The 14710-nt window shown below is 44.8% G+C and overlaps 1 protein-coding gene across 2 annotated transcripts in view; it reads left to right on the top strand.

The window, feature by feature from the left end:
* Positions 1-14710, top strand: part of SH3KBP1 (SH3 domain containing kinase binding protein 1) — a 334027-nt gene that overhangs the window by 49528 nt on the left and 269789 nt on the right. For both annotated transcript variants that reach the window (XM_047843683.1, XM_047843682.1), the window contains exon 2: positions 275-432. In XM_047843683.1, the coding sequence (XP_047699639.1) occupies positions 275-432 (158 nt within the window). The remainder of the gene's footprint in view (positions 1-274; positions 433-14710) is intronic.

Here is a 14710-nt window from a genome sequence, read left to right as displayed (position 1 = left end):
CTGTCGTGTGGTTTCCCCTCTGAAGCTCCTGCTAGCCCTGAGAACTGTAGGCCACTCTGCCGGTGCCTGACCACGGACCTGCGCTTTGTGGTTTCTGTGCGACAGGCCTCAGGTTAACCAAAATCAGGTTGCTGTGTGGGGTCCTGTTATTTTAAGTACTGGTAGAGGGGAAGTCCCTTTAATAAGACTTTACTGATCTTCCAGGGCTGGTGGGCCTCAGACTTCTCCAAGATCTGATCTAAGGTGCTCTTTTTTCTGTCCCTGTTCCTTTCAGTGGAGGCCATAGTGGAGTTTGACTACCAGGCCCAGCACGACGATGAGCTGACGATCAGCGTGGGTGAGATCATCACCAACATCAGGAAGGAGGATGGAGGCTGGTGGGAGGGACAGATCAATGGCAGGAGAGGTTTGTTCCCTGACAACTTTGTAAGAGTGAGTACAATGTGAAACCCTTTTCCTGTCTCCTCTGTGGGTTCTACTGACCAAAACTGTGGGGGCACTTGGGTAATTTCATGGGGTCATGTCGGGGATGAGTTGACAGTTTGACCTCTTGTGAGCTATCAAGAAGAGCATGTATAGCTTTGCACTAGGTATCTAGAGATAGCCATTGTGAAATCACTTTCTTAAGGCCCAGAATGTTCTTTTTAAAGTGATGTGTCACTTAGAAAATGCTGGAAAAATATAATGCCTGTTAAATTGTTTTATGTACTTGTTCATTTACTTTGATGTTTTAAAGGAATTTAACCCTTATCCATTCCATTCAAAATGAAACTAGTTTTTTTAAAATTGAGTTGTGTGTGTATATATATATGTATATATGTATATATATATATCAGAAACCTCTTAGCTTCCTTTGGCTTAAGAGTCATCACTTGGGTAAAAGAGAGATAGAGGGTCAAGAGGTACTTCACAGGCCCAGAAAAACAGACCACTTTTACTCCCTCCCTTCCCCCACCCCCACTGGACTTCATTTCCTTTTATTGTTCTCCCTGGAGGGCATCTCTATTTTCTTGCGTGGACTTTGGTCTTTCTTACAGAAAGATCTTACCATGAAGTATGGCAAATGTAGAAACTTTAAAGAGAAGCTGAGAGGGTTTTTCCCTTGTCCTTGACCTCCTGAGGTCAGCTCCTCCCTCAGAGTGCCCTTGGGGAATCCACAAAGGTTAGTGCTGAATGGAGAAGCTGGCCAGGCCAGTGATTCGTCCTATGTGGGTCTATCTTTGCCTTTTTTTTTTTTTTTAAAGCAGTGAACACTGTGGTCCAGTTTTGTACACCTTGACCTTGTGAGCTCCAGGCTTTCCTTTACAGAAACCTTCAAAGCTGGGGGTGGGGGTGGGGTGGGGGGGTTGGATTAACTAGGAGGTGGAGATTCAGGAGCACATCTGTCCCAGTGAGCCCAGGGTGATCTGTTGAAGTGCTGAATTGCCATACTGCATACCTGAAACTAATACTCCATTGTATTACCTGAAATTAAAATTAAAACTAAAATAAATCTAAAACTAAACTAAAATAAAATTAAAACAAAAACTCAAAAAAAGTAAAATAACCTTCAAGGCTCCTCACACCTGCCATGACTTACGTCAATGGGATGCTTCACAGAGGGAATTAATTGGAGACATTTGGCATATCTGGAGGGAAAATTATGATTAAATATATATTATTAAATATTAATTATTAAATATTATTTAATAATGTATTATATATTATGTACAAAATTATAAATAAATATTAAATAATAATATTATATATACATTAGAGAGGAAGAGCAGGGAGGAGAGGCAGAGGAGGGGGGAGAGAAAAAGAGAGAGAGACAAAGAGAGAGAGAGACTCTCAAGTAGCCTCCACACAGTGCAGAGCCTGATATGGGGCTCGATCCCATGTGTTTGGGATCATGACCTGAGCCAAACTCAAGAGTTGTGCACTCAACTACCTGAGCTACTGAGGTACCTCATGGGGTGAAACTAGTTTTGACTTTTATTTATTTACTTACTTACTTATTTTAGAGAGAGAGAGAAAGAGAGAGAGAGCGAGAGCAAGCATGAGCCGGGGAGAAGGGCAGAGGGAGAGAAAGAGAATCTTAAGCAGGTTCCACACACAGTGTCGAGCCCCATGCAGGGCTTGATTCCACAACTCTGGGATCATGACCTGAGCCGAAATCAATAGTTGGACGCTCAACCAACTGAGCCACCCAGGCCCCCCTTGTGTTGACTATTTAAGTCAAGTAGCAGTCAAATTAAATGTAGAATTCCAGTTATGCTGTTTTACACCTTTGTATTCATATTGCTTTTTTGATAGGAGTGGTATTTTCCTTTCCCCTTTGTGGCCATGAAGCATTGAATAAAATCTACTTTTTCAGGAATGTTTTAAAAATTATGCCCTTTGCAGAAGTCATCTAGGGGTTAATTACAAAAATGTAGCTCATTCGTGTTAAGAAATTACATGCTGCACAGTTCTAAATAATGGTTGGAATTGAGTAAAAAAAAAGGGGGGGGGTGGGGAGAGACGTCACCTTGAGGCTGTTCCCTGTGGGAAATACCAAGTAGGTCTAAAAATTTTTTCTGCCATAAACTTCCTATCTAACGCTGGAGAAGACAGGATTGTTCTTACTGGAAGGGTTGTGTGCAGAAATCCCCAGGGCTTCTCCTGTAATTAAGTGGTAGCAGACCATGCCCAAGACCTATGGCTGTGAGGAGCAGGTAGTGTGGGGGTGCTGGGCCCAGAGAAGCAGGTGTCCCCCTCAAAGTGACTTGAGAGCTACATGGGAGGGTTTTATGAAAAGGGATTGATCGTGAAAAACAGTGTCCAACTCTTGGGCCCTCTACCTGTACCCTGCCCCCAGTCTAGAACTAATAGGAACCCACTTCAGTCTTTCCTTAGGATCTTGCCCCAGAGTAATCTTGCTCATATTTCGTTTTTTTCTTTTTTTTTTTAAGTTTTTTAAATGTTTATTTTTGAGAGAGAGAGAGAGACAGAGACAGAGAGACAGAGACAGAGCACGAGCAGGGGAGGGGCAGAGAGAGAGGGAGACACAGAATTCGAAGCAGGCTCCAGGTTCTGGGCTGTCAGCGCAGAGCCCAATGTGGGGCTCGAACCCACGAACCATGTGATCATGACCTGAGCTGAAGTCGGACACTTAACCGAGGGAGCCACCCAGGCACCCCTTGTTCTTTTATTTTTGTTGTGCAGAGGCTGGGGACAGTTTTGTTGGTAACACGCTGAATAACTTGCTTTTTATAAATAGTTGTAGGAGTACAGACTTTTTTTTCTTGGACTACAGTTGAACCTAGCAGCTCTTTCCCATTTTAAGAGTAGGAAAATATTATATCTGGGCTATCACATATTGACCCTGTTGTACTGATGTATAAATGGGGGTGTAATTCTTTTGCCCTTCCAAACAAAACCCCCAATTTTGGGACAAGGACTGCCCTTGAATTTGAGCCAAATTCTCGTGTAGCAGGAGGGTTTTTCCAGATAAAAGCTTGGTGTGAAGATGGAGGAGAAAGGAATGAGAGAAGAGGACCATGGGAAAGAGAAAGGAGGATCCGGGAAAGAAAGAAGAGGACTCTGGGAAGGAGGTGAAGACTGTGGGGAAAAAGAGGAAGACCCTGGGAAGGAAGAGAGGACTGTGGGAGACAGGGAGACCCTAGGAAGGAAGGGAGGACCATGGGAAAGAGAGAGGAGGACCCTGGGAAGGAGGCGAGGGCCGTGGGAAAGAGAGAGGAGGACCCCGGGAAGGAAGGTGGGACTGTGGGAGAGAGAGAGACCCTAGGAAGGAAGGGAGGACCGTAGGAAAGAGAGAGGAGGACCCTGGGAAGGAGGCGAGGATTATGGGAAAGAGAGAGGAGGACCCTGGGAAGGAGGTGAGGACGGTGGGGAAGAGAGGAAGACCCTGGGAAGGAAGGGAGGACTGTGGGAAAGAGAGAGGAGGACCCTGGGAAGGAGGCGAGGACCGTGGGAAAGAGAGAAGAAGACTCTGGGAAGGAAGGGAGGACTGTGGGAGAGAGGGAGACCCTAGGAAGGAAGGGAGGGCCATGGGAAAGAGAAAGGAGGACCCTGGGAAAGAGGGGAGGACTTGGGAGGATAGAGGACATCACTGGGAAGGAGAAAAGACTACAGTGTTGGCACCGGTTTCGAGGGGAGGCCCTATTTTGAAACTCTTATTTTGATGTCCTATAGGCTTAGTGCTCCCTCATTCCAAACCACAAATCCATAGACTCAGAGAGCTTCCAAGTTGGACTTTGTTCAGGGCTCAAGGCTGGGTTGCCTGCTTAAGCATTTGTGGGGGCTGGTGGGCCCCAGGACAGGGAAGCACAGCGTAGGAAGAACCCAGGCTGCCTCAGAACCCATTCTCCTTGCTGCGGGAGTGCTGGGGAGCAGGAGCTCCTCGCTGCCAACCCCGAGGTGAGGTCATTCCCCGGCCTCTCTCCACCCTCGTCTGCCTTCTGGGCCTGGGCTGGGGCTGGGGCCACCACAGCAGGCTTCCTTGGGCTTTGGCTCAAGAGGAGTGCTGGCGGGAGATGGCAGGGAGGGTGGGAGGTCAGCCAGGTCAGGGATTATCCTGCTGGCTCCCTGCCCCAGGGGATTGTCCCTCTGCCAGACGATGGTTGCTCCCAAGTCCCCATCCTCCATACTCCTTTCCCTTCATTCCTGGTTTCTAGCCCCGCCTCCTGCCTCAGAGTTTCACCGTACCTCACCCACTTTGGAAGTCTCCTTCTTGGTCCCGCCTCACATTACCTACTTCGGGTGTGCCATCTGTTTCCTTTTTGGAGCCCGACTGCCTCATCTGGCCACTCTGAAGATTAAAGGAGGCAGGATTTAGCACATGGCTGGCCCCCTTCTGAGGGTGCCCCTGTCCCATGTCACCCTCTCCCCCGGCCTGAGTGCCTAATCGCTTGTCGTCTCCCCTCCGCTAGAGCAGTCACAGTGTGGGAAGTCACACTCTCTGGAGGCACTTGTCCCACCCCAGCCAGAAAGGACGTGGCCGGGATGGCTGGGGCTGCGCCACTTGTGGCTGTCACATTTGGCAGAAAAAGAAACTTCTATTCTTTCAGATGGCTGAATCTATTTTCAAGTCTTCACCCACTGGGAATGTTTTAGGCCTATTATTGAAGATTGAGTAGGTGGCTGCAGTGGAGTTTAACAATAATGAAAACTGCCATAGAGGGTTCGAGAAGCTAAAAGTACATCTTTAGGTAATAATAATCATATTGGCATAAGTTTGTAGTTTTGAGAGTGGGTTTACATATGCATTATTTAGCTAGAGAATAATTTGTCCCTGAATTGAATTGGGTAGTCTTGTGGACTCCCATTGTTTATTTGTGTGCCTTTATACCTCTGTTAACCACCATCAGAGAGCTTACCTTAAGTGTTTTCTTGATTCATTTATTATCGGATCATTAATCAGTGTCCTTATTGAGCATGGTCCCCCCAAGGTGTTGGAATTCAGTATCTAGCCTCAACTCTGTATTGTCTCAGTTTTTCAAAAGAAAAATACCAGCCATTCCCATCGCCCCCTTGTCAAGAAGATGCCTGGGCTTTGCCGGCTCTTGGGCCGAGATTTATTGGCAGGCATAAATGTACCCAGCTAGGGTACATACAGACATGCCCCTTTGGGTTTATCCTCCTTTTTATTTTATTTAGTTAGTTCTTTTTTTTTTAAGATTTTATTTTTAAATAACCTCTATACCCAATGTGGGGCTTGAACTTACAACCCTGAGATCAAGAGTCACACGCTCCACCGACTGAGCCAACCAGGCACCCCTTATTTAGTTAGTTCTTATTTATTTACTGTACATGTGGAAGAAGAATCCTTTCAAATCCCCCTTTCCTTTCTTCTCCCTGTTCACTTTTTTTAGAATCCATTTTTCTCTATCCCTCTTCTTTTTAAAAAATTTATTCATTTTTAGGTGAAATTTGCATAGAGTAAAATGCTGATCAAAACCATACCTCTTGATTTTCTTTATGCACATATGCACTCTGTAACCATCATCCAGATCAATCCTATTTCTGTCCCTCCAGAAAGTACTATCATGCCTTTTCCCAGTCATTCCCCTCCCCATAGGTAATCTATCATTAGAGGTAAGGCTAGCATGCATTTGAATTTCATATAAAATGGAATCATTAAGTCTGTGTTCTTTTATGTATGGCTCCTTTTGCACAACAAAATGTCGCTGCATACACCAGTCCTCTGTTCTTGCTGTATAGTATCCCATTTTATGAATATGCCAGAATTTATCTCTTCTCCTGTTGACGGACATTTGGATTGTTTCCAGTTTGGGTATTTTATGAACAAAGGCTCTGAACATTGTTGTGTCAGTCTTCTTACAGATATAGGCCCTCATTTCTCTTGTGTATTTACCCATGGGAGTGGCATTGCTGCTCATTCACTCTCAACGTTTATATTATTTTCCGTTTATTTTATTTTTTTTACAATATTTATTTTGAGAGAGAGAGAGAGAGGGAGAGAGAGAGTGAGTGTGAATGGGGGAGGGGCAGAGAGAGAGGGAGGGAGAGAATCCCAAGCAGGCTCCATTCTCAGTATGGAGCCTGACGCGGGGTTCAGTCTCACAACCAACGTGATATTGTGACCTGAGCTGAAATCAAGAATCGGACGCTTAACAGACTTAGCCACCCAAGCACCCCTATTTTTATCTGTTTAAAGCTGTGGCCTCTGTGAGCGGATGGAGGGTGTCATGCCTAATGTTGGAACCTTATTTGTGTCACACTAGCCAACTGAGCTGATTGATCGGCCTGAGTCTGGTTGTCTTCACATAGCTGCCCTATGAGTATGGTAGCTGAGGGAGCCTGAAGCCCAGAAGTCACCCTCCAGGGACCATATGATTGTCGGGCCCCGCCAAAATATCAATGACTAATTCTTAAATTGTTAAAAACACACACATAGGGCAATTTTGATTGTGTCAAAGTTTTATTGGACTCACTTAAGGAGGGAACTAGCAGAATCACAAAACTGATGCAGTCAGTCTATGAGAAACTGATCAAAAAGTCAGTGGAGAAAAGGAAATTCAAATAAGATTGCTAAGTTATATCCAAAACAGGTTCATATTTTAGAGGACACTGAAGTCTTAACCTCTGGGGTTATCATCTCTACCAAAAAAGGAAAAAAAAAAAAAGCAGCATACTTTATCATTTTTCTGTATGTTATCCTGTGACTTTTATAGGGTTGTAAAATGCCCTAACAAAGTGTTAGTTAAATCAGGTTACATTTCCAGAGAGAATTAGATGATTCTGCTGGGGGGGTGGAACTTTATGGAAAATATATCACTGTGGCATCAAAAGTTCACACAATCATACCTTTTTGCCAAATCTTTGAGTTTTGGATATTTTTTTGGAACAGACCACAAGAGACCATAATTTGGGGTGCAATAATAGGAGGTACTAGGATGAAATCCTCAAAGTCATTTATTAAAAAAAAAACAAAACAGCTGCCCTTCTGGGACCTGAAACTGCCATAGAAAACAGAAAGATAACCGCCTATTCAAGGCAGATATGGGCTCTTTCATAGAAGTTGATCTTCCTCATGTTGGATTTAATTACCAGGGTCTTTCAGAACCTTACCCCCAGATCCAGACGACAGTGTATTTTAGTCCAGCAAAGGATTCCTAAGCAGCCTTTTTCTGGGTTCTCCTGACATGTATTCACAGGTTCACGTTTTTTAATGGCTAGACAAAGGAATTCAAAAAAGAAAAAGCCTCGAAACTGTAGCTTGAGCCCACAAGCATATGGCTGACTGCTTTGAGAGGGGACCTTTGGTGAAGTGCAGCGGGACGCAGGCCCTTGGTATTTTGTCCTACACAAATAGATGCGTGGAAAGCAGGAAGCTGTGGTAGGGGTTAAAAGAATATGCTTGTTGGTTTTGAAATTGATCTGATGCTCTCTGTGTGAGGAAGTGAGCCATTCTCTCTGCCTGTTTGTACACGCATTAGGGAAATGCACACTTTGCTCAATGCGGCCGGTCCTGGAGCCCGTCCTGGAAGGGTGAGGCATTTTTACTTGTAGCTTGCAAGTCCAATGCTGAGCGTAACAATTTTCAGCTTGGTTTCCCGTTGCCTCAGCCTTCATTTGCTAGGTGTTTTGGATCTCTCTCTGGCATATGCTGAGCGTGTTGTGTATTTGTCTGAAGTGGTTGAAGAATACTGTTGTTTTGTAATGAGCGAGGTGAAAGGTTAGGATTTTGCATATTTGTACCATTCTGAGAGAAAGCCCATTGTTACTTTGCTTGTGGTTATTTTTATTTTTTATTTTTTGTACTAATGCTGCTTTTAATGGTGGCACAATATAGAAGTACACGGTTTTACTAGCTTGAGCTAATAGGAGTTTTAAAACATTCCTTTTTACACTATCTAGTAGCCTCATAATAGAAATGTATCTCAGGCTGCCGAGGCTATGTAAAAGATACAGGGGAGGATGGAGATTATTTCTTGTTTTCTGTGGGGAGAAAGAATTAACTGCCAACTGAGCGCTATGATTGTACTTATTTTGAAAAAAAAAAAACGGCTTTGTTTTGGCAATTTTCATCTTCCATTTCTTTTAGTTGGGTGGGAAATAAAAGGAAATTTGCTTTCTCAAGTTTGACATTTTCTTGTTAATACACCTTTTGTTTCAGTAAGTCTGTGGGAATCCTCCTGGATATTTCTGAATTTTGTTGTGTACACGTGTGTTTGAGCCCAAACAGCTTATCTTTGTATAGCATTTAGTTGTTGTTTGCTTTCTTGTTAGACAAAATATTAACAATGTACTCTTTCCATCTTCCCTGACATCAAATCCGTTAAGATCCGAAATCCTGTCAAACATCTGTTTGAAAACTTGGGGGATGGTAGTAAAAAAAAGTTCTTGCACAAACTATCCCCTCTGTAAGCATGGGCCTGTGCTGGAACTTTCCCAGAACTCTACATTTCTACTTCAAGTTACTGACCTTTAAGTTCTATCCGTATGAGAGGAACAGATCATGGAAAGGAGGTATGTACGTTTACCCTCTTCTATGATAACCCTCATCTTCAAATTTTAGTTCTGTGACAGAGTAAGATTTGAATTCTGTCCCCTCTGTCCTTTTCAAATCTTGCCAAAGAGCCCAGTCCCCTCTCTAGAGCTGTGCGTGCCTCTCAGGTCTGCTTGTGTGTGCTGTGTGGTCGAGCGCAGTGGAGTGGGGGCCTGGGGACTCGGGTAGACCCCCAAGACACTTTCCTCTGTTCCTGGGCTTGTGCTGGCAGCTGCCCCCCCCCGCCCCCCGCCCCGCAGTCTCCAGAACAGATGACCTGACATGTCATGGCTCCTTGTTCACACGGCTTGTCAGTGAGGAAGACTTGTCTACGCCTTCATTATTCAAACTTTGTTGGCTCTCTGGTATCATTAGGTAACACGGAAACACATCCATCTCTCTCCAAATATATACGACTGCATCATTTCTTCTCACAGTGCCTCCGCTCATTTGTTTCTGAGTCACAACAGCCTTTCCATTTTCAGTGGTAGCATGTGGCCCCCTAGTTACTGTTAGGGATTACTTTGAACATAAAGTGAATCCTTGTCCACTGGTTTCACAATACTTGTGACTGTAGAGGTCAGTTCAGATAGCTTTCACTTTGTCAGCACCTTAATGGTTGACCCACAAGGTGGAATCCTCAGTGAGATCATGGAAGCTGCTGATGAAACAGGTCTGTAAGTAAGACAGATGTCACTGCGTATTTGTCCACTGTCAGAGCTGCACGGTGTTCACTGCAAAGTCTGAGACGTGGGCTCTGCAAGAACAATGGTAACAGAAGTTATCTGGGTCAACGAGAGAGAAAGACCTTCTCTCTGGAAATACGACAGCGGGGGCAGGTGTTGGGGGGATGCTTCACTTAGTCTGACTCGGATCTGATTGCTCTCCTGTTACAAAGGAGAGTACTTGCAGCAGGACGTACTACTAAGAGGTCGTGTGGCAGTTAAGTGCAGTGCAAGACTGAAGTAAGCTTCCTGTATTTTGGACACAAACTTGTGTTTTGTAGATCTGGTGACCGTGTGGTTTAAACTGCTTTCTGGCCCACGGGCGTTGTCTGGGGGATGCTACTAGCGTCGCACTTGCTGCTCGAAGACTCTATGCCCCGGGAATTGTGAAAGACAGGGTTTCTGCTCCTCATTCTGGTTGGGGCGGGGGCGGGGGCGGGGGCGGGGGCGGGGGCGGGGGTTAAGATGTGGCTTTCTTCCTCGTCATTCCTCCTGCTTTTCTTGGGCAGGGGCACTTGTTCATGGTAGCCAGTGGAGGCGGACGACATGGTGCGGCTCCTCAAGAAGAGGGAACAGAGGGTGTAGTGTTTGGGGGGGGCACGGTGCCCACCCCCTCGGGCCTGGGCTTTTGCTGCTGCTTGGGTGGATGCTATTGGCTGCGAGTGCCCCTCGGTGGGACTGTTACTTATTTAAAAAAGAATCACAAATTTACTTCAACAAATGGCGTAGAGATTTCCAAGTTACTATTCTACATTCAGAGACCCTGAAGTGGATCTCTCTGCTCATATTTCACTTTAAAAAAAAAAAACTACCAACACAAAGGCCATTAATTTTGCGCATGATATGGAATATCATTTTTAAGACACTTAACGTCTCTGCAAAAGGTAGCAGGAATTTCCTGGGTGTGTTACATAATGTGCTCACACTATCTAGTCACAATGTGTTCTGCCGTACTCGCGGAGGGAGCGCCTACTGGTGTCTATGTGCTGGCACCAAGGGCTATAAGGCACAAATGAGACACGTTCTGTGGAATATTGTATTGTCATAAATGTAGCTTCTTCCACAGGATGGCAGCTGTAGCTCCTGTGACCTGGCCTTTTGGTTATTCTGTCCTCTGGAGAGCAGATGTTAGACATTGTTCTGCAAAGATGTAACCGATTAGGATGCCACTTGGGAAGCTTTTGACAGGATTCATCAGGCGACTCTGTTAGAATGTGTTAAATGAACCCACAGGCATCTCGTGGCCCTGATTGCTGTGTTACTTTTTGGAATAATAATGGCTACGTTCTCTTCCAGGCTTACTGGCTGCCTGGCACTGTGTCTGTCTGTGTACAATGACTAACATTTGTTGAGCACCTACTGTGTGCCAGGCGGAAAGGAGGCTAAGCCCTTCATATGTTTTATCCCATGAAATGCTTACACCACTCTATGGTATCGGTACTGTCCTTTCTTAGCATGCCTGTTTTTCAGAAGAGGTAACCGAGGCATGGGCGTCTTAAGGTTAAAAAACTCATCCGTGGTCACACAAGCTAGGGTGGTGCAGAGAGTGCATGGGAACACAGGCAGGCTGGCTCTAGAACCTGAGCTCAAGCCCACAGCATTATCTGGGTGTCTGCATTGTCCTGATGGGAGCAAGCCCCTCCGCGTTACCGCCTGCTGCGTTGTGCCTCCCCAGCGTGCCCACTCCACATCTTGCGTATCTGCACCGCTCTGAGATAAAGCCCATCATTATTTTGCTATTCTTGATTTAAGAAAGAATCACAAATTTACTTCCATAAGTGACATAAAATAGAGATTTCCAGGTTGCTGTTCTGTATTCAGAATCGTGCTTGTTTTGTTTTCTGATTTTTAAAGGATCCTTTCCAGAAATCAGCGATTTCAATGCAAAGGAGCAAGCACTGCCTGGAGTTTTGGGCTTATGCTGTTTCTCCTACAAATTGTGAAAGCAAGGCAATTTGGGAAAATATTTCATTTTACTAATTAGTAAGGAAACTTGTTATTTTGTAACATTCAGACATGCTTTTCAGAAGGAGTGTGGCTGTCTTTTCTATCAGTGATCAATAATCCAGGTGCTTGACTATCCAGTTGTTCCTCATCTGTGGGGTCCTTGGCCAATTCCTGCTCAGCAACCAATTCCTGCTCAAATTATTCTTTACAATTTAAATAACATCGTTTTCCTTTGGAAAACAAAATCCTAACAACTGGAACCTGTTAAATGCTATTGTGAGAAATGTTAACACCAAGAAGGGTCTGGAGTAATTGAGGACAAATGGGTCCACCAGTAAGACCCCACACCATTTGGCAGATACCTCAGATTTGGTCAGTGTTGCGGCACAGGAAGAATGTGGGGGAATGTCTTGTGACTCAGGGAGAGCAGTCCCCTGACCCAGTTGATCTTGGTGATTATCCATAATGGAGTCCTGTTTTCTTAATGACAGGATTATTGAATCTGAGCTTAGAAAGCGACTTTAAGATCATGTGTTTCAACTCCCCAGCTTCCTAGCAGATTGAAATCTAAACCATCTAGGATGTCGCTGTGGTCATCACTGGATATTTACACTTGTGACATGTGGGGTCCTACAGGGCACTCCTTGCCAGTGAGTCTCCAGCCTGGCCCTGTCCCAGGCAAGCTGCATCGCCAGCATTTTGGAGTTGGGGAAGGAGTTGGGACAGGGGCCTTAGGATATTTTTAAAACTTCAGGGGATCCTGCTGCTTCATAAAGCTTGGGCATGCCTTTTGTGCAATGGTACTGATAGGTAGCGTCACCCTTTTTAATCTAATATCTTTTCCCAGGCACACACATGGGTTGGTAGCCTGTGAACTGTAGTTCTACATTCAAAAATATTACAATGTTATTTCTTTTTTTTAACTTAGAAGATATTTTTTAATGTTTATTTATTTTTGAGAGAGAAACAGACAGAGCATGAGTGGGGGAGGGGCAGAGAGGGAGACACAGAATCCAGAGCAGGCTCCAGTCTCTGTACTGTCAGCACAGAGCCCGAGGCAGGGCTCGAACTCATGAACCATAAGATCATGACCTGAGCTGAAGTTGGACACTTGGCCGACTGAACCACCCAGGCGCCCCTATAATGTTCTTTCTAAAGTAGCTTTTGAATATGTGTGTATATATACATACCTACATATGTATATATATGAAAACATAATCATGCTGGAAATTATAAAAAGAAATGTTTACCACAAATACACAAATAGTATAGCAAGATAGTGTAAACATATTGCTCAATTCAAGTCCATTAGAATTAATACGTTCTTTAAAAAAAAATTTTTTTTAATGTTTATTCCTGAGACAGAGAGAGACAGAGCATGAGTGGGGGAGGGGCAGAGAGAGCGGGAGACACAGAATCAGAAGCAGGCTCCAGGCTCTGAGCTGTCAGCACAGAACCCATCATGGGGCTTGAACTCATGAACTACGAGATCATGACCTGAGCCAAAGTCGGATACTTAACTGACTGAGCCACCCAGGTGCCCCTAGAATTAATACGTTCTAATTGCAGAACCTCTGGACCAAATAATGAGCTCTATCCTGCCCTTTCCCCAGTGGTAGTGAGGTGAGCAGAATTTCTAAGCTTCCACTCATTATTGGAATCCCCAAGATTCCACTCCCAAATACGCAGAGCCTGAGAATGTGATGTGCTATCATTCTAGTGATTGTGTTATGTTATATGACACAGTTGACTTTCCAAAAGGGAGGTATCATGGTGGGCCTAATCTTATCACATGAGCCCTTAAAAGCAAAGAACTTTCTCTGCCTAGTGGCCAAAAAAGAAGTCCTAGAAATTCAGAGCTTGAGGAGGGACTGGCTGCTTTGAAGATGGAGGTGTCACGTGAGAAGGAATACAGGCAACTTTGCTGGAGCAGAGAGCAGACCCAGGCTGGCAGCCAGCAAGGAAACGGAGACTGCAGACCTCCTGCTGCAAGGAATCGGATTCTGCCAGCAACTTGAGTGAGTTTGGAAGTGGATTATTCTTCCAGGTCCCTGGAGAAGAGTCCAGCCTGGTTGACATCTTGATATCAGCCTTGAGAGCTGCTGGGCAGACTATCCAGGTGAGGCTGCCTGGACTTCTGACCTACACAACTGTGAGATAATGAATGCATGTTGTCTTAAGCCCTGAGGTCTTTGGCTTAAAATAAAGACAGCAAATGGCCTAGGGAAGTGCTCTTCTTTCCTACTGGCAGGTTGTCAGTTGATACTGAGTGGGGAGTCTGGAATTTTGCGTCCTGCCTGGTGGCACCAGGCGACCCATTGCAGCTCTCCCCTCATCCGCTGGCATGTTGTCAGTGGAGGCCAGATGGGGAGTCTGGCCTTTGTCTCCCCCCAGCCCCCAGCTCAGAAGTAGTAAGTGACCCCCATCACCCACCCTACTAGAGTTGGGAAGATCTTGGAGAGGAGGGAGCTGGAGAGAGGGATTCTTTAAACCTGTATAGGAAGTCTTGGGCAAACTCCTGACCGACCCATACGTGAATTTGACTAGAATTAACATACCAAAAAGTTTGAGAAGAGAAACTACAGTGTGGAAAACCACTTAGTTTTCAGAGTGACCTCTAGGTAACACAAATGAAGAAGACCTGAATAGCAGTGCAAGGCCTCTGTGAACTGAACGATCATTGGCATTACAGCCTGCCAAAGTGGCCCGGGACCTGCATGCTTCATCTAAATAGGATTCAGAATCTTGTAATATAATAACCCAAATGCCTAGGATACAATAAAAAGTCACATGTCCCATCAAGAACTGGGAAAACCACAACTTAAATGATTTATTCCTAGGTATTTTGTGGTTTTTTGGGCAACTGTAAATGGGGTTGATTCCTTGATTTCTCTTTCTGTCGCTTCATTGTTGGTGTATAGGAATGCATCCAATTTCTGTGCATTGATTTTATATCCTGCAACTTTGCTGAATTCATGAATCAATTCTAGCAGTTTTTTGGTGGAATATTTAGGGTTTTCCATATAGACTATCATGTCATCTG

The sequence above is a fragment of the Prionailurus viverrinus genome, chromosome X, assembly GCF_022837055.1.
Source record: "Prionailurus viverrinus isolate Anna chromosome X, UM_Priviv_1.0, whole genome shotgun sequence".
Classification (NCBI taxonomy): Eukaryota; Metazoa; Chordata; class Mammalia; order Carnivora; family Felidae; genus Prionailurus; species Prionailurus viverrinus.
The sequence above is the reverse complement of the archived record's forward strand: the minus strand, read 5'-3'. Positions and strand labels throughout refer to the sequence as shown.